The sequence below is a fragment of the Rousettus aegyptiacus genome, unplaced genomic scaffold (genome assembly GCF_014176215.1).
Source record: "Rousettus aegyptiacus isolate mRouAeg1 unplaced genomic scaffold, mRouAeg1.p scaffold_m13_p_10, whole genome shotgun sequence".
Classification (NCBI taxonomy): Eukaryota; Metazoa; Chordata; class Mammalia; order Chiroptera; family Pteropodidae; genus Rousettus; species Rousettus aegyptiacus.
The window spans coordinates 27,336,723-27,362,548 of NW_023416285.1; the positions used below are offsets into that span (position 1 = coordinate 27,336,723).

The window sequence follows — 25,826 nt, forward strand, 5'->3', positions numbered from 1 at the left end:
AAATAATTTAAAAAATTATTTCATAAATTCTTTGCAGTATTAAAGAATACAGCTTTAAAAACAAATAAGTATGCAAATTTCCATAAATACTGATTCTTTCTCATTGTGGAAAATAACATTATCTTTTTTCTTCTTTATATCTTATATTTTAAAATAAAATTTACATTTAAACATTAAAAGTACAAAAGGACAGAGAGCAAATATGATTTACTGTCTGATTTGAACTGAAGAGTACTAAGCCCGTTAACTCTGATTTATATGTAGTCTTGGGTAATAGCTAAGAAAAGACATGTCATCAGCTTCAGCTTTATGCTTGAATTTTTAAAGATAATTGCAATATGTTCGATCATCTCAGTAGTAGCATACATGTACTTTATGACATGCAAGTATTTTCCAATTATATCTTATAATCAGAAACAGAGAAGGTAAACATGTAATCTGTGTTTAGCAGTTTCAGGACTGGTTTGATGGAATAATCACTGAAGGTTTTGTTTTAATTTTTATAAGACATCTACATTGAAGTAGTGTGCAACTGAGGCCCTCTAGTGTCACAGCAGAATATGACATTAGCTTTTAAGATTTTGTGAGAGTGTGTGTGTGTGTGTGTGTGTGTGTGTGTGTGTGTGTGTGTGACAGATAGGCAAGGACAAGTGAGATTAATGCTTTAGAGCCGACTCATAGCATAGAGCCAAATCAGCTAATAAAACTGTTTATGTTTTATTTGTTAAAGTCAAGTAAAGTTTTCTTTGTTTTTAAAAGGGAAGGGGTTTATAGTCTCATATCCACATTTTTATCAATGTAATTATAGTTGGTTTTAAGTTGGAAATTTTTTCCTTTGCATAACTGATTTATCTTTTTGACAATCTTAATGAAAACTCTGTTAATTCCAAATTGTTCTTGTCTTACACATTCTCTGTTTGCTTAAGACTGGCTGTTGTGGCACTTCAATATGGGAGAAACTATTTGATAAAGAGAAATAATTTATAGGTCAGTTTAAATATGTATTTTTTAATGAATAGTAACAGGTCAGTTTAAATATGCATTTTTTTATGAATAGTAACTTTATTGTTTCTTGTTTATACACTTTATGGAGAATATCAATTTATTGCTTTATTGTAAAATATGGCTGATAATCAGGGATTACCAGACAATTGAGGAAAAAAACAATCTGAGAGAAAGAGAACCAAGGGAGGAAAAAGAAAACTTACCCAGAGAAACTAAAGATCACTCACTTTTTTGCTTCCAGAATTGAAATAGTTCTAATAACTATTCTTCAAGAAACTCAAAATGAGAACCTAGCCATAACCAAAGAAGAGGACCTATTAAAAAGGAGCAAGTAGAGAACAGAAGAGAGATCCTGGAAATTAAATAATAGAATATGTAGAGCTAAAGATTATGATCATAGGAAATAAGACAAAGTTGATATAGAGAATAGTTCAAATTTCATCTGCCTGCCAAGAGTTCCAACTAAAAGATAAAGTAGAAGAGAAAGTAATGAAAGCCATAACAAATCAACTTTTCCTTGTTAATGTTCATGTTAATGGAACATGAGTCCTAAAAGGGCACACCTAATGCTTACTAACACAAATGCCCACTCTATTGATATATTGGGCAAAAAATGTGTGTCTGTGGATAAAGCAAAAAACAAATTTGAAAGTTTCCAGAGAGGAATAACATAGTATCTTCAACAAAATTACAATCAGACTGCTATTAGATTGTTTGCCATTAATAAACACTCAAAGAACAATGGAGAAATTCTTTCCAAGTTTAAGAGTAAGAATAAGACATTCGAAACATGCTGTACTTTAAAATGCCCTACTCATTGCCCTCTATGAAAAATGTTCTCATGGATGTATTCTAGCTAAATAAAAAAGAAATACTAAAATAATATGAGGTATAAAAAATCATGGTAGCTGATGATAACCTTCATGCATAGTTATAAAGTTAGATTATCCATAAATCCTGATCACTGAGACATTTTCTTTTGAAAGCTATGGGTTAAGTGTCTTAGGATTATATTTTATTCTTAGTTCTACAATGATTTTTTTCTAATTGTAATACAGCAATGTGCTAATCACTCCCCGTCTATCTCAGTGTAAAAGCCAAAGGTTTTACAGTGGTCTAAGTGGCCTAGGTGGCTTAAGTCATCTGACACCTATTATGTCTTGGGCCTCATTTCCTACCACCTTACCCTTTGCTTACTCTGCTGCATGTACAGTGGCCTCAATGTGCTCTTTTGAACTGCTGCACATTCTCCCCCTTGAGGACTTGCTTACTGCATCCTCTACCTGAATCACACATTTCCCAGAGAGCTGCATGTCTTTTTTCTTCTTTAGATGTCTGCACAAATACTACTTTCTCAGTGAGGCCTGATTGGATCGCACTATATATGTAATAGGAAACCTATCCCACATTCTCTATTCTCTACTTTTTCTCCTTAGCACTTAATCACTGTATGTCATATTATATATATTTACTTGTTCATTTGCTTAGCCCTCAAGAAAGGAGTTCAGGTTTCTCTTATCTCACTTAAAAATTTGATAATAATATTTATTATCAATTACTATTAAATAAGAATTTAATATTAATTGCAACTCTTTAAAAAAATGTCCAGGCTACTTTTAAAAAATTAATTAATTAATTTAGCCTATTTTTTTAACATCAGGTTCATTGAAGTTTAATTTATATGCCTTAAAATTTATCCTTTTATTATACAGTTTAAACTTGCATAGGAAGCTAAGCAGGGTCGGGCCTGATTAGTACTCTGATGGGAGACCACCTAGGAAAACCAGGTGCTGTAGGCATAAAAAATAAAAAAATAAATAAAATAAATAAGGGATTGTAAGCTGACAAGGTCCTTGCAATCTCTGAGATCAACCAAGGGTTGCTTTGCCTAAAAAAAAATAAAAACAAAAAATAAACCTGCAGAAGGTCAGTTGCACAAATGCAATCATGTACACATCAGAATCAAGAATAGAACAGTTTTCTCATGTATAATTCCCTCATATTCCTTTGAGTCAACGCATCCCCCTACCCAAGCCCATGACGATTAGTTATCTGTTATTCCAGTTTTTCACTCTTAATTTATGTCTTTTATTTAGTGTGAATTTCTTTTAGTCTGAATATAAATGAGTTTTAATTCTTAGACCTTCTGATAATCATTATCTTTTAATTGGTGTGTTTATATAACTTACATTTAATATAAAAGCTGATACATCTGAATTAAATGTTAGTTGTTTTCTAGCTGCTCCATTTGTTTTTTGTTCTTTTATTCGTTCTTTTGTTCTCCCTGCCCTTGAATTGACTATATTTTAGTAATTCCATTTTATCTCCACTGTTGGCTTGTTATTTATATGTCTTTAAAAATTACCTTAATAGTTAACCTGTAGATATTAGCTTACTTTTTAAAAGTCTTAATTTAATATGTCAAAAAGGGATAAGAAAGAAATCTATCCCAAAATGTTAATATTGGTGGGTGGGGGATTGAATATGAATAGTTCTCCTGTACTTTTCTGCGTATTATTTATAACACCTTACATGAATGCTGATTTTTTAAAAAATGAAGAGAGAGGGAGAGGGAAAGCAAGAAAGAGAAGGCAAGAGAGAAGCTGGGAATCCCTGTGGAAGACGGCTTAGAAGGGAATAGGATAAGAGTTAAAGAGAAATGTCTGATAAATTATAAATTATTAAAATTTGCCTTGTGGATGGATGTAGAAACAAAGATCATGTCTGTGTACCATAAAAATATATTGTAGCTATTTTTCAAGGAATTAGATATTTTTTTCTTGAGCAAGATGGGTAGTTTTCATTGACTTAGGTCCACATATAGCCAAAATTTTCCTGATAATTTGGCAAAGCCAAATCTGCAGAAGGTCAGTTGCATACCACCAAAATTAAACTCTCTTCTTACAAAGAACAAATATACTGTTAGAGTAGCCTTTAAGAAACTGTGGAATCTTTGTCAGATTAATTCTGTTGCAATCATAAAATCCAAAATGTGTACAAGTGGATATTTTAGAAAATTATAATATAGACTATTTTCTCTGAGTAGAGGAAGAACAATAAAAAATATAACATTGAATTTTGTCATATAACCTTATTAATTCATTAAAATAAGTTTTATATCTGCTTTATAATTGACTTATTGATCTGTGATATGTTGTTTTCTTTGTAGCTCTTCAAAGGTTATGTGTATAGCATTTGAGGTGCTCCAGGGTTTGCAATATATGAACAAACATGGTATAGTACATCGAGCACTATCTCCTCATAATATCCTTTTGGACCGAAAGGTAATTGCCAAGTAACATGCTAAATATTTGTCTGTTATTTGAGGTTGAAAACTACTGAAATTGGGCCCACTCAGTTAATCAGAGGGACTATAGGATAAGAATATGTTTTAAGAATATTCATGATGAAAAGACTATATATAAAAGTGATATACTTGTGGTTGTTTGGAAAAGTATCTTTACATTATATAAATCCATGTATTTTTTTTACAAGCATTATTATTTTTTCCCCAAGTCATTTGCTAACATCATGTTTTGGTTTTTCTTTTACTCATTTTCTAAAAGATATGCATTGTAGTTTCTTAATCTATGCTTCCTCAGAATTTGCTTTCATCTTAAAAAAGCTTCTCTATTTGCATAGAATTTTTGTCTCATCGTTCAACTGCATTGTATTTTCTCTTCTTTATTATTCTTCCTTATTTCCTCTTCTTTATTCTTTCCCCATTTATCTTCTTTACCAGCCATTCATACTTAGCTCCCCTCCCTTTTTTTGAGTGCTGCTTCTCTACTTGGAAATCTTACACATGATTAATAAGAAGCTAGTCAATACTTCGAAGAGAATTGTAGGTAGCAAGGTTGTATATTTTCAAGAATAATCATAATTTTATTCTTTTTCATGGGCATATAAAATATTTGAGACTATTTTCTGGGGAATTATTTTCTGTTTGTAGGATTACTCTTTTCCTCTGATTCTCTTCCAACTTTTCGTACAGTTACACTATGGTATTAAAAATCACAAAAGAAAAATTGGTACTCATTAATTTCATATTTATGGCAGTAGAGTAACCAATCTGAATTGCTTTAAAATATAAATGTTTTATAATGCTGAGAAATAAAGTTTAGAGAAAAAGAAAACAAACCAACCTTAAAATCAACTTAATATTTCTAGTCAAATATCTAAAAAGGGAAAAACTTAAGAGATATGAAATTTATACTTGCCTTTTATTAAGAACCTCACATTTGTGACAATTATGGTTATTCTTGAACAATATCAAAAATTGTTGGAAATTTAGCATGTTCATTGTATCTTGATTTGGGAACTGATCTTTTCAAGTTAAGAAATCTCATGTCAGGATTAAATTATAACATTATGAATGAACTTGCAGTCCCCTCAAAAAAATTATTCAGTGAATATTACCACAAATATCTTAGCAAGAGTTCAATGCAAATGTGAATACTTTTGCTTTTTTGCTTTATCAAAAAGCTTGAGAAAAAAAAACAAAATTTTTTATGTTTATGTACATATATATATACATATATCTATACGTACCTATCTATAATAAGTATAAAGCAGACTTTAAATATTGGCAAATAGTTTACAATAATATTATGGTAAATACATTTTAATGTACCTGACTCTGTGATGGTTTCTTTACTTATAAAATATACAATGATAATTATTCCTGCCAGTAATATTAAAATATTTCATAGTGATTTTTTCCCATTATTTTTGTAGGGACATGTTAAATTGGCTAAATTTGGACTTTATCACATGACAGCTCATGGTGATGATGTTGATTTCCCAATTGGGTAAGAATATGTTTTTTTCATTTGTTTGTTTTTCTGAGTTCTCTGTCTTAAACTTTGTAATCTTTGATAAAGTGTATGTTTATCAATTATTAGTGATATTATTTTTTGACATACAACTATGTTTTATTAACATACCTTACTTTTCTAATGCTTTTAAAAGAGGAGACAGTGAATTTTTCCCAGCATCCAGAAGTTCTCTGATGTCGATCTTTTGTTAAATTGGCAGAGAGGGTAAAAGATTATTGACCTTGTTCACCTATATGGCTTACTAAGTAATTATATTTCATTCAGAATTAGGTAAATGTGAAGCTAGAAGTCTGACCAGATTCTCACTTGATGAGTGTTCTTCAGAAAACTGAGAAAAATTGCTGTCATATTATTTTTCTTTGTTTCATAGTTTAACTCCCTATTCTCTAAGGTATAATTGTATATTAAGACTCAAGCTGAGTCACTGTAGATTTCAGAAGTAATGGGATAGATTCTGTACCTGAAAGCCTGTGTTTGCGTTTGAGAGATTTGATCATTCCTGATATAGAAATCCTGGTTTATGTTGGCCTCCAAGAAAGGAATGAAAGTTTTTTTCATCCTGTATTCAATAATATGCTTTTATATAGATTTTTGTGCTATATTTATCATGTGGTTGCTTTTTAAACATTTTAACTTATTTCTCTTTTGCCCTGAGAATACCCGCCTGCAGCGCTTGCTGCTGCAGCATTTACCCCTAGGTAACTCTCAGATTAAAGTCCTGACCTTACCCCCAAAGTTTGCCATGAAATATTTCACTTTCATTATTATTTTCTCATCTCTCTAGTATATTGATAGTCTTTGGAAACAAATGACATCATTCCATTTATTACATTATGTTTTTAGTAGTGGTATTTCCATTTACAAAATGTAGTAATTCTCGATTGCTGAAAATTTCAAATCCTAGATATATCATTCCTATGTGTGATTTTAACATTGTTCTCAAAGAATTGTTAGTGAAAGATTCATTATATGAGTCTGAGTTATGTACACATTTCTGTTACATTAGGATTAGAGACAAGTTCTGTTTAGAAATAACTCCAACAACAGTTTTTATATTTTATTTTTACATTGAAAACCAGATTTGTTCAACCTTAAAGAGCATGTTTATATAAAATTAAATTAATGCTGGTAGTGAGTTGCACTTTTTTTTTTCTAAACAAGAAATGGATTAACAATATGACGCTTTATTTTTTGAGTGTTTAATTTTGACATTATTTTAAATACGTAGAAGTTACAAAATAGTACAGAATTCCTGTATACCCTTCACTCAGATTCCCCAAATGTTAACATTTTACTACATTTGCCTTATCTTTCTTTTCTCTTACATATATATACATGTGTGTGTATAAATATAATTTTCGACTCATTTAAGAAGTAATTAGGACCTATAATAGCCTTTACCCCTAAATTATTATATTTCCTAAAGTAAGGAATTTTTTTACATAACCACAAAACAGTGATCAAAATCAGGAAATTAAAACTTATACAATAGCATTGTATAATCTAGAGCCTTTAATCATATTTTTCAATTGTTGTGTGGTTGTTTTTTTAGTAGTATCCATTTGTGTTTTGCTGTTTGAGCTGTCTAAAAGAAGTTCTTTCACTCCATTCCTGAGAATTGTGTTTTGGAGTCATGGAGTGTGTTTCTACAGCAGAACATTGCTTAAAAACTTAATGAGATATTTTAAAAGCCTTCTTTTATACATTCCCTTTTTATCTTTAGAAATTAGATTATAGGTTTCTTACCTAAAATTTTCATTTGTTAGGACATAGCTAATCTTGAAGTGTTTAGTCATTACTTCCTTTATTTATTAAGAAAACATTTATTGAGCACCTTCTCTTCTGGCTGCTGAATAGACAAAAATCAATAAGATAGGTTACTATTCTTAAGAAGCTCACGTTTAATGGGAAATAATTTTTCTGTTTTGGTAGCCTACTTATTTCGGTACATAAATTAATAATCTTGAAGTTTCGCATATCCAAACCTGGTGGTCATAGGCCACAAACAATTGTTTTTATAAACATTAAAACAATATTTTATAAAAAATAGCCTATATCATTTGCTTTGGAAAAACTTTAGAATATGATGAAAAGTTTATAGTAAAGCTCTAGTATCTTCATCATGTAGGTGACAGTTGCTTTTTGAAGTGGCTTTTAAGGGGCTGTAATAAATGTGATTGCTGCTGCTGCTTTCATTTTGTCTAAATCAATTTGTGTGAGCAAGAACTCCAGAGATATAAACAAGAATTACTTTAATTTTTCCCTTTCACTTAAAGGTGCTTTAGGATTTTAGTGATGACTAGGAGAAAGGAAGTGATTTTTCTTAAAGCACATCAGGCATTTTTGAAGAACTACATTTCAATTTAAAATACTTGGATAGAATTGGTCTTATGTTGCCATTTGGTTTGATTTACTTTGAAGTCTTAGACCTAAAGGGTCTGACCAGAAAGTATTAAAGAGCAAAATGTGAAACATTAGCCAGGAAAAATAAAGTGATCAAACAGCTAGGGCATGAAAGAAAATATTTACACTAAAAGAAGCTTGCAATTGATTCAAAAGACAAATATTAAAGAACAACAAAGTAAAATGTTAACATCTGTTTCAAAATATTGTAAAGAGTTAGAAATTGGACATTTGTTTTAGCTGGCCAGTAGCTTAATACCCTGTTAAAACATCAAACAGATGATGAAAGTCACTTATATTTATTTACCTAACCAGTCATATAGCAAGGTTCTGGTAATTTTCTTTGAGTGTTAAAATGTTATGCTAAATAAGAGATATTTGATAAAAGGAGATAACCTACATTAAAAAACAATCCTAGAGCTTCTTGTTTTAGTTAATTTAATCATTCATTGATTGAACAGGAAATTAGAATTTTTGAAGCAAGGGTCACCTCTATGATTAAGTTTTAGATATAACAATTTACCCATAGTATTACTTGACTTTTCACTACCCATACTCTCATTTTTGGGGTTAGATGTGCTAGAAACCAGGATTGAAAATGAATGGTTTGTCTTCTGGTTATATCATGGTGATGATAAAAGTAAGCATTGCATTTGTGTCATATTTTTCATTTTATTAGAAGTCTATGTATTCACTATTATCTATAACAGTTTTATGAGGTAGGCATTAGTATTTCTATTTTATAGATTAAGGAACCCAAATTATATCTATATAGAATAAGCACTAGGACTGAATTTAGAACATAGGTATTATAATATCAAGACTAGTGCTTATCCTTGCAATCCAGCTATTATTGTGATAAAGCTTGGCTGTGAGTACATCTACGTTCTAAGTTCCATGAAGCCTAGTGAATCTCTAAATGTGGGGGTTGTCTTGGGGACCCCAACACAACAACCTACCAGAAAAATGGATAAAAGACTTGAACAGGCACGTCTCACAATAGCAAAACTGAATGGTTAATAAACATATGAAAATATGCCTCAGTCTCTTTAATTTTCAAGGAAATATAAATTTAAACCATAACGATATATGGGTCTCACATCCCAGATTGTCAAATATTAGAAATCTGTCAGTATCAAATATTGGAGAAGTAAGGGATAGGAATGTCATACAACTAGTGGGAATATAAATTGGTACATTTTTTTAAAAAAAAAACTTTGGCATGATATCATAAAGTTAAAAGTGCACCTGTCCTATGACTTGGAAGTTTAATGTTAGATTTGTACCCTTGGGGAAACTTTTGCAGATGTACCATACCCAGTTTTCTGAGCAATACTGTTTATATTATAAACAAATAGCAAACAAATAACAATTGACATTAGAATGGACAATGAAATATTCAAAAAATGAAGTAAAAGTTGACTTACAGCTATACGCAACAATATGGATGACTCAAATCACAGAAGTATACTGTCTGATGATATAAAGTTGAGAAATATTTTTGATTAAATGATGTACTTTTTAGGGATACAAATGTGGTACGACTACAATGAAATGGAAGGGAAATATAAATATAGAAATTCCAACTGTCTGTTCCTTTTGGAGATACCAGGGAGACACGTTTAAGGAGAAACAGAGATGGACCTTTAGGAATAGTAAGGTGTTCTTTACTTAAGCTGTTTGGTACAACGAGTGTTCATTGAGGCTTTATTCTTCATACCTTATTCATATTTCATAGTCTGTCTTTCGTATTTACTCATTATTTACTAAAATAATTTGAAAAACTTACTATGTTGGTGAAGGTAAAAGGAAATAGTCACTGTCATATATTACTTATGAGACTATAAATTGATACAACGCGAAAGGGCAACTTGGTAATACATATACCTTATATTTGACCCCCTTTATGCTTATCTACCTGCCCCTCCCCCCTGGAAATTCAACTGTGAGTGGTGAACATACAATACAATATAAATATGACGTGTTATTGAATTGTACACTTGAAACCTATATAAATATATCAAACAATGTCACCCCAATAAAGTTAATAAAATAAAAAGAGAAACACATTTCTTTTGGAGACGATAAAAAAATAAAATTCATATACCTTGTGACCTTTGAATGCCACATCTAGTTATTTGTCTATCAGTTATACATACATTTGTCATAAACGAAATTTTATAATATATTTTTTCAGTATTGTTTGTAATAGTAAAAGAATGGAACTTCCAAAATGTTGTTCCGCAAATTTTGGTCAAATAAATGAAGTATATCAATACAATAAAATCATTGGCAATTTTCAAAAAGAATAAGGCAAAGCTATACTTATTTTTATAGAATGATCTCTAAAATATATTTTTAAGTGAAAAAAAGAGGTATGGAGTAATGTGTACAGTACGCTGCCTTCTGAAACAGTGGTGATGGGTGGTCAAGTTTATATATACATTATGCATGTATGAGTGACTAGAGTACAGAAATGGGAGAGGGTCTTTTCAATTTATATATTTTTATAGATTTTGACATTGCTGCTACTCAGAGTAATAAATACTGTTTTCAGAGGTAAAATATACTTTTCTTTCCTCCTTTGTAGTTCATAGTAATTATTCATTTTGTTTTAATATATCATTATAGGTATCCATCATACTTGGCACCTGAGGTAATTGCACAAGGAATTTTCAAAACCTCTGATCACGTGCCAAGTGAAAAACCATTGCCTTCTGGCCCCAAAGCAGATATATGGTCTCTTGGAATCATTTTATTTGAGCTTTGTGTGGTATGTATAAAGAAATATTAAACTAATAAAAGGAAATTATATATTTACTAGAATAATCTTTGTGGATGGGGAAACTAGTAATAATATGTTTTTGCTTTGCTAGTTGACTAGATTTGAGGAGAAACAGCTTAATTTTCAATTTGACTTTTTACAAAATCCTGTTTAACAATTAATTTGCTTATTATTTTGGTATCTCTAGAAATATTTACACTTTAACCAATTGTAAATGTACATTTTACTAAGTGTAAATATCATTTTGGTATCTCCGGAAATGTTTACACTTGTAGTAAGCATAAAAAATTTACATTGTACAAAATGTTAACAATTAAACGTTTTTTAGAAATGTTTACACTAAAACTGCTTGTATTCTTCAATATGTTCATGCTCTCTCCCTTCTGTGGTAGTCTTTCTTCTTAAATAACTTCTCTCCTACTGTCTGTTTCCTATAAAACTTACTTTGTACTTTGGCTTTTTATGAGGCCTTCCCCAGATATCCTCTATATTTATTTGGGTAAAGACTAAACTGCTATTAAGAACAAGGAATTAAAAATTCAATAACTTATAGAACATAGATGTTTTTCTCCCTTGTGTACTGGTAATAGTTCAGTGAGGGTAGGGTGGGCTTTATTTCACAATGTCATGCAGAAACCAGGGATGGCTCCACCATTCTCAACAACTGGTTTCCAAAGTTCTCCTTTTTAAACTTTTTTTTTAGCTATAAAGAAAGGAGAGGAGTGAATTTATGATAACTGTCTTTGAGAATATGATCTAAAAGTTATAATGATCAACTCTGTACTTTTCACTGGTGACAATTTACTCATGTGGCCACATAGAGATAGAAGAGAGACTAGGAAATGTAATCTTCAGCTGGACACTTAAATATTTGGAAAGAATGTTGAGAATGGATTTGGAGGGACAACTGACAATCTTTCATGTCCAAGATGGCAATAATTTTGGAGAGACAACTAATGATCTGTTGATCATACCTCCAAATACCTGCCAGCCTTGGATCTTTATCTTCTTTGTTCTTGTCTTCTATTATAACATTTGTCAAATTTGTCTACTTGGACTATGACATCTTTTGAGATAGAAATTTTTATTATTTAGCTCTTATTTCTGTCTTCCAAGGGTTTTCTGAATATTAACTCATTGATTTTTTTTCTATCTACAAATTAGGTAGACAGTATTTTCTTCATTTTGTATATTTAAGAAATAATTCAACAGCAGAGGTAGTAAAGCATAATAGTTAAGAGACAAGCTTCAGTAGTCAGAGAAAATTGGGTTTGAATTCTGATGCTGTAAAGTATAGCTGTGTGACTTCAGGTAGCAAACCTAACTTCTCAAGGCTTGGGTTCCACTTCTATAAATAATAATAATGTCTATGTTATAAAGTTGTTGGGAAAATTAATAAAATAATGTATCTAAAATACTTAGTATAGGATGTTACATAGCAAACAGTTTATAAATGTTATCTTTTATTATTAATATTAAAATATTCAATAACATTTGTTGTTTACATATTGGCACTGTTTTTTCTAAGGAAAAATTCCAGATTTTCTGATTCTTTCCTATTCTTTGTCTAAACCATCTTACTTTTCATTGGTATGAAATGATAGTAAATCTCATTTTTGTTTACAATCATAGCCTAAATGAAAAAGTATATTAGAATATGAATGTGAAGTATACCTAAATGTAAATGTGAAATATACAGCTTTTCCTTTTTATTACCATCACCTGTGTATCTAAACTCTTTACTAATAATCTGGGTATGTCTTATATGAGTAATTCAATTCAACAAATGTTGATGAGTATTTACTGTATGTATAGCATCATGACAAATGCAACAAGGGATAAACTGTGATTAAGACACATTGTGAAAGGGCTTATAATTTAATTCAAATCCATAAACTTTGAAGATAAACTCAGAGAGCTGTGTGAATACCAAGGGAGGGAATATTAGCTCCATCATATGGGCTTCATGACATTTTAAGTGATACTCAAAGTTTAGATAGTCTAGTTTAAGGATGACAAACTGAACATAAGCTTAAATCTTCTTTTGCCTCATCAAACCCTTAGATTTGGTATAAAATATTAGGATATAAATTAATAACATACCAACAACTAACGGAGGGAACTTTGGGTCCACTAGAAATTCTAAGGAAAAAGATGAGAAGCTATACCAAGACCATTTTGCTAAGAACTCTTACAATATCACCAGAAAGTTAGTACAGCCACTCTGCCACCCAGAAGTTTCCATAGTCCAAAAGATGTATAGAATTCTGTATTTTCAAAAATGAGAATATACCTAAGAAACATCAAACATCTAAAGATGACCTCTACAATAAAAAAGAAACAGTAGAAGAATTTATACTACTGAAAAGACTTTAAAAATAAATAAATGTGTTCTTTAAGAGATAGAAGAAACAATACTATTCATGAAATAATTATAGAAACTATGAATCAAGAATATTTAGTCAAAAAAAAAAAAGAACCAGCTAAGAGTTTTAAGGGAAAAAAAGTATAATTATTGAAATAAAGAAAAAGATTGATCATTGGAAACTGGCCAGACTGAAAATAGAAGATGAAATTGAGTAATTCTTCCAAAATATGACACAAAGAGATAAAGAGATCAAAAATATGAAATAAATTTTAAAATACAGAGAAGATAGATTCAGATTTCCTAATATCCATTTATAATAAGAGGAATAGAAAAACAATATGAACAACAACAAAAAAATAAGCTCTTAGAAGATAACCAGTAATGAAATAATAGGCAAGATTTATTCAGCACTTATCAAGAGGCAGGTATTTTTCCAGTCTCTTTAACATCTATTAATTAATTCTCACACCAGTCTTATGAAGTTTACCTAATTATTATTATTATTATTTTTTACAGATTAGTAAATTTAGGTATAGAAAGATTAATCAACTTGTCCTACTTAGATAATAGTAAGTAATTGAGCAAATTTGCACCCATCACTATGCATTTAAAGCTGTACTCTAATCAAAACACTAAACTGTCTTTATTAAGTCTGATGTATTCATCAGTGTAGATGAGAAAATCTTAAACCCTGTCAGAAACAAAAGACATATTGCCAAAAGGGTGAAAATTAAACTGACACTTAAAGCAGTGTGGAAGCAAGAAAACAGTGAAACAACGCCATTAAAGTGCTGAGAGAAAGTAGTTTTAAATTTTGAATTCTTTGACTCACAAAATTAACATTCAGGAGTGAAAATGAAATAATGGATATATGGAATTTTGATAGACATGAAGAAAAAGTTGCTGGTAGGGACATAACATGAGCCAGTCTATAGACCTGAATAGGCAGAGTGTGTTCACTATATTGCAAGTATTCAAATTTAACTGCATCGTGTGTATGCTGTGTTCATCACAGTGTAGATAAATAGTAAGCAGGTAGACTGAGGTCAAACTAGAATGTAATAATCCTTAGATATATGAAATGTTAAATATTATGCAACAATGTAAAGAACATTGTGTCACCAATAATTTTTTCTTAGTGGAACTTACTTTTGAAATCTGATAAAACTTCTGGAGAGAAGTAGAAGTACCTGATAAAACCATTTTCAACTCTGATAAAAAAAAAAAAAAAAAGACCACCCTAGAAAAGAAAAATGCATATGTTAACTTGAATTCTTTTCTCATTTTGTTTAGGGAAGAAAATTATTTCAGAGTTTTGATATTTCTGAAAGACTAAAGTTTTTGCTTACATTGGGTAAGTGTCAATGATTTATCGTTCAGCTATAAATCTATTTTTTAATGACTGCCAGTAATTATATGCACTGAAGATGTATTCATCTAAAATAGTGATACACTGAAATGTCCTCGCTTTCTTCAATTTCTCATAATTAGTTTTAAGTATTAACAAGACAGCTAAAGAAGTGCCTTCTGAAGTTATTACAGTAGAGCTTTCCTTATTCACTAAGGAATTATAATGTGGATAGATGTGAAGTATAAAATTAGCTTCATGATCTAGCCAAGTAAAATAATTTGTGAAATCAAAATATGAGAATATGAAATTATACTTCTCTATAGCAGTTTACCTTTAGCAATTTATCTTAACTTTTGAGCTTTCTGTTCTATGATTTGTGTGACTATGACTGAAGAAAAATGTTTATTTTCCCATATAATAAGGTTATATATTTTACACGTATATTATATCTGAATACTCATAGTTAAAATTTATAAAAATTTGTGTTACCTACTTCATAGTGAAATAAATTAAGCGTGTGTGGTAAAAAAGGACAAAAAAAAAGTGATAGAGCACTTCATGTAAGAGAATGACAGATTGGTGTACAGGTTAATAGGGTTTACAAATAAGGATGTGTATAGAATGTATTAATAAATGTTAAATAATGAATTATAAATAAAATTGCATAAAATTTTACTCTTTGCTACATTTAATTATAAAGATTGATAATATAGCTCTTAAAGAGTCTCAGAGATTTCTAAATGTGGTCTACAGCCTAAACTTATAGTTTAAATCCCTAGAGAAATATGTGTACATTCTGAAAATTGTATATAATAAAACAAATTAGTCTTATAATCATCAAAAAGTAATAAATTATTTAAATGAGTAATATGTGTATATTCATTAGAGAGTGAAAGAACAAGCAAGCACCTTTACCTCCTAGAATCACTGCTTTATCTCACTTATATTTAAGCTACCTTTCAGTATCTGTGATTCAATTAATATTTAGTGTCAAAGTCTTTATCAAAATATGTGAGGAAAGCTTAAAAAGTCACAAGCTTTTCAATTATCAGAGTTCCAAAACTACATTACACGATTAAAAAATTCAAGTTCAGTACTCAGTCTGATAAATTAGAAAAGCAGCATTAATTCATATAATTTTTTGTTTTATAGACTGTGTAGATGACACTCTAATAGTTCTGGCTGAAGAGCATGGTTGTCTGGACATTATAAAGGTTTGTCATTAATCTGTTATTGCAAATTTGTTTATTTTCAATGTTTGGGATCCATTAGCAACCTATTTTAAAGCTATGTTTATGCCTGTTTAGACATTTGCTTTTTCAGAATGACAAACTAATCATTTGGATAAAGTCCTAATAAAGACTTTTTAAAAAATTGTAACATCTTAGATTAGCAAACATTTGAGTAAAATATATATTTAGAATGGATCACTTTAAGTAGTTCTCTTCTCTCTTTATTTACCAGGAGCTTCCTGAAAATGTGATAGATCTTTTGAAGAAGTGCCTCACTTTCCACCCTTCCAAGAGGTTGGTATTATTAAGAGTCTGGGATTACACTGGGATCTTTAACATATAAGTACCTGATTTTTTTATTATTAGTTATAATACTAATGGATTAAATAATATATAAATTAATACATAACTGACATCAGTATCATAATCGATAGTTATAGCTTTAACATATGTTAATAAAAGATGAAAAAGAAAAAAAAAATTAAACCATGGTGAGAAAACTGGAATATACCAAAAAAAAGTTACTACTTCATTTCCCAGCCTCCAATGCAAAAGTCAGCTCAACTATGGGATTTAGATATTTCCAGACTCAAATGATACAAGAGAAATAAGAACAAGTTTTGGGTAATATGTATTTTAGCAAAGAACTTGGATAAATGGTGAAGTAAGCTAACAATTATTGATTATATAAAAGGATTTCTTAGAAGTTTTATTTATTTTTTTTATTTGACGATGTCACTGTTAGCCATACAGTTGTCTCTAAACTCCCTTAGGTATATAATATTTGAAGATAATGTATTCTAGTTTGTCTTTAGACAAACATCTTTATCAAGACATGTTAGGAAGAAAGGAATGATATTAAAAGCATAGTTTTGGGTAAATATGCTACATTAAACTAAGAGAATAGGAAGAAAACCAAGAGATGTCATTGTCACAATTTTGTTATTTAAGATATTTAATAAAGCGGGTACATGGTAGTCAAACTAAAAGTAAAAAATTAAGATGCTCATATGTAATACTTTTGATAGATCATAAGATGCAAAAAGCACAACAAAGGTAAAAAATTCAGCATTTACTACTTACAGTGATATAAAGATATACTTCTAGACTCTAGCAAGGAGAGTGTTTTTATATTCTGTGCTAAGGATGTATTTAAGACTTTCAACTCTCCCCTTGAATGTGTATTATTTTTCTAGGAAATTTTTAATGACTTTCATTCATGCTCTGAATTTTAAATGTGTTTCTCAAGGCCAACCCCAGATGATTTAATGCAGGACAAAGTGTTCAGTGAAGTGTCACCTTTATACACCCCCTTTAAACAACCTGCCAGTCTGTTTTCATCTTCTCTGAGATGTGCTGATTTAACTCTGCCTGAGGATATCAGTCAGCTGTGTAAAGGTAATGATACATATGAGATAGGCAGTGATATAAAGTCTTGTTTTTAAAGAGAGTAATCTTTTCCTAGTTTCAGTTTAGAATTTATCAACAAGGTATAATATATTAGTGAGACTTTACAGACACTTATCTTGGAATTAAAAGACAATTTTAGATGTTCTTAAAATATAACTAAGCTAACATTTAAACCTTTAAATTTAAATTACTTTGGAGAAAGAACTTTAAGAGTCAAGGAGAGGAAGCAGCACTTAACACAAAAAATAATTATTATGTTAAAGGAAAGTTCTATCAGCATTTCAAACCTTAATGCTAAAGTCAGGTCTTCTGATTCCCAATGGAATTTTCACTACATCAATATTTTTATTATATTCCATGTAATTTATTGTAAATGATCTTAAAAAATCGTATCATTGATTGGAAGTATATACTATTACATTCTGCATTTAAAGAGAATATCAACTTTTCTCCTTTTATTTCTCTGTGGAGATTATAACTCTCAGAATGTGTATTTTAGTGGCACCAGTAAGTTACGCTTATACCAAAAAGTTACCCTGAGGTAAGTTATGGCAGAAAATAGTTTCTAAATACTCATTCAATCAAATATTTGTTGTGTTCCTAGTATGTTCTTAACACTCTATCTTCAAGTAATATTTATTCAAAATGGCGAAATCTTTCCCACAGAGCTCAGTATATTTGATATAGATATAGATATCTCTGATCTAGAAGGTAAAATTTCCACTTTCGTTCAAAGAGATTGAATGTACATTCAATATATATATATCTGCATTTCATTCTCTGTGCATTTTATACTATGAATATTTGAAAGGATATCTTACTATGTTTTTCAGTTTTTACTTTTTTAGAGCATCAATTATAATTGTCTCTTGCCTTTTAATAAAAACAGAAAATGAGATAGCTATGATTTTCTTTAATTTGCCATTAATAGATATAAACAGCGATTACCTGGCAGAAAGATCTATTGAAGAAGTGTATTACCTTTGGTGTTTAGCTGGAGGTGACTTGGAGAAAGAACTTATCAACAAGGAAATCATTCGATCCAAACCACCTATCTGTACACTTCCCAAGTAAGAAAAAAAAATGTTGGAAATGAAAAAAATAAAATAAATAAAAATAAAATTGTTTTTAAAATTTTTTGTAGACATTCCAACTAAGTGATTATGAAAGCAATTGCAAGCCGATACTTTATTTTTGTGGCTGAAGTATCTAATTGCACAGTTCCCATTAACATTTTTATTACTTTTAATAAATATTTTTTATAATTTGCTTTATCCTTTATTTGAAGTAAAATTAGCATCATGGAATATCTTATAATAATTAATGTTTAATACTGAAAAATGTACAGGTCAGAAAGAATAGTAATATTCAAGAGAGTTAATCAACTAGTGTGCCTATTAAAAGAAACCATATTCTATTTCCAATTACACTTGTAAATGTACAATGCTTGTCTCAGAGATTATGGAGCTAAGTCGCCGTTAAGAAAACTCTATAGAACTGCATAAGTTCCGGGACACCATCCCGTAAATTAGACTGGGTATTAAATAACAATACAACCGTAAGGGCCAGAGTTATTCCCGTTCCATTATTCTTTATATTGTTTTCACAAACAAGTGAACATGAATCTTGAGATTCCACCAATGCTTTAAAATTTTAATTTTAGATTTTCACATTAGCTTTGATCATTGTAGGTAACTAGAGAAATCATCTGCTGATCATTTTTTTCTTCATATGCTAAATACTTAGGTTAATTATTTCAATAGTTCATTGGTTCTCTATTTCCCTCTTAAAATAATTTTTAAATATTAACTTCAATTATACTGCTCATATATTGAATTTAGTAGAAAATTGGGAAATAAGATGATGGAAATTCCAAGAATAAATAATTTGAAGGATATATAAATTCTTGAAAGTAATTTTCTGAAATTCTAAGCAAATTTTTACATTTATCATTCAATATTCTTTTTCCAGTGAAGTTACCATCTTATGTTTTTTTCTTCCTCGCTTTATTGTTTTTTACTGATATAAACTTCTCAGGATCACATTTACAGTGTTAGGAGAGTAATTTTAATATTGAACTTGCTTGAACAAAGAGTGTAAATTCTACTGTTGTATTTCTAAAATGTTTTATATACTATACTCTTACCAATTTACCATATATTTAAAAATGAGAATTGTTTAGAGAATTTTCAACTAGCACTTATATATTTTTTATTAACTCATTTAATCTGAAATTTCTTTCTTTAATAAGGGATTAATGATTTAGAAAAAACATTATTTCTAGAAGAAACTATCAGATTTTGTTTGTTTATTAAAATAATATTTTTAAAATCTTTTTTCAGTTTTCTCTTTGAAGATGGTGAAAGCTTTGGACAAGGTCGAGATAGAAGCTCACTATTAGATGATACGACTGTGACATTGTCATTATGCCAGCTACGAAATGTAAGAATGGTATTTTGGCAAATTTGCTTCAGATCTTTTTTTTTTTCCAAGTATATATTCTCTGATTGTTCACAAAGTGGTTTTATTATTTTATTATATTTTTTACCATTATTAGAGAAGGGTTCTCATTTTTCCACATACTTAGTAATGCATGGTATCATCAAATTTTTAAAAAATTATTACTCTGAAGGGTGTGGAATGGTATTCTGCTATGATACTAATTTTTAATTCCCTGATTATAGTACAGCTATGAGTCCTTTCATGTTTTTTTGACTGCTTGCTTACCTTTTTTATACATTGACTAGTTCATATCTTTTGACAATTTTTCTATTGAGAGATTTCTTACTCATTTGAGGACTTTTAAAATGGCAGTCCAGATATGGAATCTTTGTTGGCTGTTTGACGCACAAATATCTTCAAATCTGTGATTTTCCTTTAACTTTTTGAGATGTCTTTTAATGAATAGAATTCGGAATTTCAACGGCTCTTTCCTTATGGTTAAATATGTTTTATGTGATATATTTTGCTTATTATAACTTATTTAAAGTTATACCAAAATTATACATATATTTTGTATAATGTTTTTATATATTTTCTTCTGCAATATTTAAAGTTTTTTTTTTCATTCATATTTAGTCCATAATCCACCTGGAATATTTTTTAGTTAGATGTGAAGTAGGTATCCAGTATCTTATTTTACTCATAAGAAATAATTCGTTGTCTCAGCACTGTATACTAAATAATTTGCTCTTTAGTCGTTTTGATTCATAATGTCATCTCTTTGTATACATGGATATGATTCTGGGCTTTCTATTCTGATCTTTGACCTATTTGTCTAACCTTAGCCAATAACAGTCTCTCCTAGTACGTAGTTTTATGAGAGGTCTTGATGTCTAGTAAGGAAATATCTCTAATTTGTTCTTCTTAAAATAGAGTAGGAGCTCTCTAACATGTTGCTCTATATGCTTTTTATAATCATCTTATTAAGTTTCTTTAAAAAATTATAGGATTTTGATTGGAAATATGTTGAATTTATAGATTAAATGTGGAGAATTGATATCTTTAACATATGGAGTTCTATTTCTTGAACATGGTATAGAAATACCACTTTATTTTATACCACAGTTTCCTTTTTGATATCTATATATCAGTTATCTAATTTATTCCTAAAATATTTTATTGTTACTCTTGTAAATAGTATGTGTATATGTGTGCACATGATATTTCTTGCTCTTGAGTCAGTTTTGTTTGAAATTAGCATAGCTATTTCCACTCTTTTTTATTAGTATCACCGTGGTTTGTCTTTCTCTGTCCCCTTGCCTTTAATCGATGTCTTTATGTTTAAAGTGCATTTATTACAGACAATATCGAGTTGGGGCTTTATTATCATTATTGTTATTCACACTGACAGTTTCTGTCTTTTTTGGTAGATTTAGACCATTCACATTTAAAATGATTATTGATATAGTTGGATTGGTATCTGCCATACGTGTAACTGTTCAGTATTCCTTGCCCGCCTTGTTGTCTGTCGATGTCTCTGTCTCTGTCACTCTCTCTGTCTCTCTCTCCTTCCCCCTCTCTCCCCTTCTCTCTTTCTTGCTCTCTTTCTTCCCCTCCCTCCCTCTATTTCTCTCTCTCTTTCTCCACCCCAATCTTTTCTTTCTCTCTGTGTCTTTCATTTCTTTTTCTGACTTCTCTGGTTTTAATTGACCATTTTATATGATTCTATTCTCTCTGCTCTCTTACCATAGCAATTATACTTTAAAATTTTTTTTTATTGGTTACCTTAAAGTTTGCAATATATGTATTACAATATACACAACTAATAAAAGTTCACTTTTAAATAACACTGTACTAATCCCAGGTAATGCAGGACAGGTGTTTTGTAACAGTGTATTCTCTTATCGTTTTTCCCAACCCTTATTACATTGCTGTCAGTCATTTCACTTATCCATAGGCTTTTCTCCAAGTACATTGATCTATTATTTTGAACAAACTTTTATTTTTTATATCAATTAAGAATAAGAGAAATAAAAGATATATCTTTCATCTATTCTTTCTGTAATATTTTTTATGTAGATTCAAGTTTCTGATCTATATGTTTTTCCCTTCTCTGTGAATAACTTTTAACATATTTCTCAAGTTAGCTCTACTGGCAACAAATTCCCTCCATTTTTATTTGTCTAACAAATAATTTATTTTCTCACCTTTGAAGGATAATTTTGCTGGATACAGAATTGTAGTTTGGCTGTTTTTTTCCTTCAATATTTTAAACCTTTAGACTACTCTCTTCCTGCTTACACGGTTTCTGAAGAGCAGTCCAATGTAATTTGTACCCTTGTTCATCTAAGGTAAGGTCGACCCCACCACCCCACCTTGCCAACCCTTACTTTTCGAGATTTTCTCTTTGTCTTTGAGTTTCTGCAGTTTAAATATGATATGCCTAGGTTTGGAGGTTTTGTTTATTTATTCGTTTGAGTGTTTATCCTGCCTGGTGTTCTCTGAGCTCCTTGGATTTTTGTCACTTGGTATCTGTTTAATTTTGAAGATTTTTGTTGTTATTACTTTAAGTATTTCTTCAAATATTTTTTCTGTTCCTTTCTTTCTTCTCCTGGTATTCCTGTTACACATAGGTTACATCTTTTTTGAGTGTTTCATCTTCTTGGATATTCTTTTATGTCTTTTTCATTCCTTTTCCTCTTTGCATTTCAGTTTGGAAAGTTTCTATTAATATATCTTCAAACTCACTGACTCTTTCCTTAGTATATCTCATGTACTGATGAGTCTATCAGAGAGATTCTTCATGTTTGTTACTTTTTTTTTTTTTTTTTTTTTACTTCTGGTATTTCTTTTCAATTTTCTTGGGATTCTCATCTCTCTCTGCTTACATTACCCACTTGTTCTTAGATGTGTTCTACTTTTTTTCCTTTGCATATTAATCATACCTATTTTATGTTCCTAATCTGATAATTCAAAAATCTCTGCCTTATCTGAGTCTGGTTCTAAAGCTTGCTTTGTCTCTTTAGAGTGTCTTCTTTTGAATTTTAGCATGCCTTGTAATTTTTGTTGGAAATCGGACATGACGTGTCAATAAAAGGGACTGGTAAATAGGCCTCTAGTGCAAGATTTTCTGTTTACCTAGCTGTTTAGTATTTGTGTAGCTTTTGTGTCAAAGGCCAAATTTTCCTCCAGTGTCCCTGTTTTTTTCCTCCCCTGTTGTCTTTGGGTTTCCCTAGACATCTGTAAATAGGGTCTGAGGCTTGCAGTTCTTTCAGCTGTAATCCCCTGCTATTATACAGGGGCCTTGTTGATATGGAGATAATGTAGAGGAGGCAAAGTGTTACTTAATCTTTTAATTAAGTCTCAGCCTTTTAGGGAGCCCCTGTCTCTGGGCTGTGACCTTCACATGTATTTCTCCTTTCCCTCCCTTTCTCCTTTTCATGTATTTCACAGTTCCCTCCCTCCCTCCTCTTCAGGAAGGCTAGAGGGAGCTGAAATTGGGTATATCTCGTCTATACATCAAAGACTTGCAGGGGCTAGAGTTGGTTATTTCCCTTTTTCCTGGTCATTTAGACGCTGCAGAATAGTTTTTCTTGAGAGCAGGTCTTTATTGATGAGAACAAAGTACTTTCTGGCAGCTGTTTCGAAATGGTTACTTTCCCCCTCCTTGTCAAGGACACAGAGGATTTTTCTTAGATTTTCACCCTGAGAACCTGTTGGTACTTGTAGAGGTGAAACTCATGAAAGTGTGGGTTGCTCTATGGCTGGGCTTTCAATTTTTATCTCCCAAGTTAGTCTTTGCTAAGTCTACAGCAGTTAGTGGCCCGTTAGTAGTTCGTACCAGGCTCCAGCAGAGGCTCCTATTTCAGCTTCGCTGTGATTCTCTATATTTGCTTGTTACTCTAGTTTTAAAACCAGACAGCATTTTGCCCTAATTCTGATGGATGTAAAAAGTGTTGATTTTTTGTTTTTTGTTTTGTTTTCAGAGCAGGAAGGATGACTTCTAAGCTGTTTGAATGTTGGACTGGAAACCAAAACTCCCAGCCTTTTTATCTTAATAATCTGTACCTACAGCTAAAATGTCTGTCTCTAGGCTGGCAGCCTCCCCCAGCCGCCTGCAACACACATACATTTCTTCCTTTCCTCGGATTACCATGGTCTTCGCCTGTCTGGCTACCTGTTAATCAGATGCCCAAGACTTTTCCCATTGTGCCCTAAAACCTTGGGCCACAGTCATCAGTGTACTTTAGTGCTAGTTTAACTCCTTTCTAAACCCAGCATAGGGTCTCATATCACTGTATTTTTCTTACTTTTTAAGGCTTTTCCTGTCATTTGATATTTCATGTGTTAAATAGTAGGATCTCTAATCTGTCATAGGAACAGAAAATTAAAATACATAATTATTGCTACATAATACACTGAACTTATAATCTCTTTTAAGAGAAAGAATGTGTATAGTGGACAAAATAAATAGCAATACAAGGCAAAAACCAATAAACTACATCAAAAATATGTGGTTTTCATGATTTAATTTTACCCTTAACTTTTTCTTTAACTTAAATATATTCCAAATCATATGAGTACAAGTTAAATGAATCCAAGTCTTTGATTTAACTTCCTCAATTTTCTTAACGTTTTCACTTTAGAAATTTAAAATATTTTTCTATAAATATTAAGAAAATTATTAATGTTGCTGATTTTAAAGATAATATAGAAACTGAATAATTTTTACCTAATAATTTTTTGTATAAATTTTTTTTGCTTTTTTGCCACTGATATACTAAAATTTTAATTAGTAAAAACAGAAAAGATACTTAAAATTAATATATATGACTTTCAAGACAGTAAAACTCAAACTTAAAAAAGTATATGTGTGTGTGTGTGTGTGTGTGTGTGTGTATTAATAATGCACTGAAACTTGGGGAAATCTAATTTTTCTACTTAGAATTTTAATTCAAGAAAGAACTACCTAAGAGTTTAAAGGCAAAATAGGATAAGTACATGACATGTGACATTTTAGAGAGAAGCCAAGCATAAATCCAGTATTTGCCAGATTCTCAATGTTGGGTAAAAAATTTATCTTTGGCTTTTAAAAACTCTGGGACTAACACCCAGGGAGGAGTGCACAACTCTAATCAATAGAAGATCAGTACTGGCTGCACACAGAGCTTAAACTGCTTTCTCAGTCCCCACAGGAACAGATACTCCGCCTTCAGGTTGGAGGTTGAACTGAAGAGCAGAGCAGCAGGCAAGGTGGCATTAACTTTAATTACCCTCCTTAGGTTGTGTCTAAGATTTTACTTTACTACTGCCTGCCTTCTTATGTTTTTGAGGAATACCTATAATGTTTTTATTGGAGCAACATTAATATAATGACTTTCTGGAAAAAGTAATTAAGAGAATTGAATTTTTTTTCAGTTGATTTATTAGGAATTTGAATTATACATGTTCAAAGTATGATTATGAGAAATTCTTTTGAGTCCTTTTTATTAGTACATTACTTTTGTCTTAGTTTGTATTAATGTCAAAATAAAATAAATCTTACTTGAGCTTTAAGTTAAGCGATATGCATTTAATAACAGTTCGTACAATTTAAAAATATTTTATTCATTTATTAAATTTTATACTAATTTTAGTAATTCTGAATTGTGTTTGGAAAATATTATAGTAGGTGTCTAACATTTTCAAGAGACACCTGCAGGTAAAAAAAAATTCAAAATACAAAGAACTATTCTTCACAGATAAACTTAATTACTAGAGGCATAATATATCTGCATGTTTATGATAGGGATTGATTTTAAATTGTATTTTATACTTCTCTTAGTACTTTCATAAATTCATAATTTTTATATTCTTTTTCCTTTTAAATACAGATCAGCATATCTGTCTCAAATCCTCATACATAAATATTTTCTTTTTAAATTGACAGAGATTAAAAGATGTTGGTGGAGAAGCATTTTACCCACTACTTGAAGATGAGTGAGTGTATATA

At 30.4% G+C, this 25,826-nt stretch overlaps 1 protein-coding gene across 2 annotated transcripts in view; it reads left to right on the forward strand.

The window, feature by feature from the left end:
- TBCK (TBC1 domain containing kinase) overlaps window positions 1-25,826 on the forward strand; it is a 154,000-nt gene that overhangs the window by 30,290 nt on the left and 97,884 nt on the right. For both annotated transcript variants that reach the window (XM_016160823.2, XM_016160822.2), the window contains exons 4-13: window positions 4,175-4,289; window positions 5,743-5,816; window positions 10,878-11,019; window positions 14,693-14,753; window positions 15,903-15,964; window positions 16,215-16,276; window positions 17,232-17,380; window positions 18,324-18,462; window positions 19,735-19,834; window positions 25,764-25,813. In XM_016160823.2, the coding sequence (XP_016016309.2) occupies window positions 4,175-4,289; window positions 5,743-5,816; window positions 10,878-11,019; window positions 14,693-14,753; window positions 15,903-15,964; window positions 16,215-16,276; window positions 17,232-17,380; window positions 18,324-18,462; window positions 19,735-19,834; window positions 25,764-25,813 (954 nt within the window). The remainder of the gene's footprint in view (window positions 1-4,174; window positions 4,290-5,742; window positions 5,817-10,877; window positions 11,020-14,692; window positions 14,754-15,902; window positions 15,965-16,214; window positions 16,277-17,231; window positions 17,381-18,323; window positions 18,463-19,734; window positions 19,835-25,763; window positions 25,814-25,826) is intronic.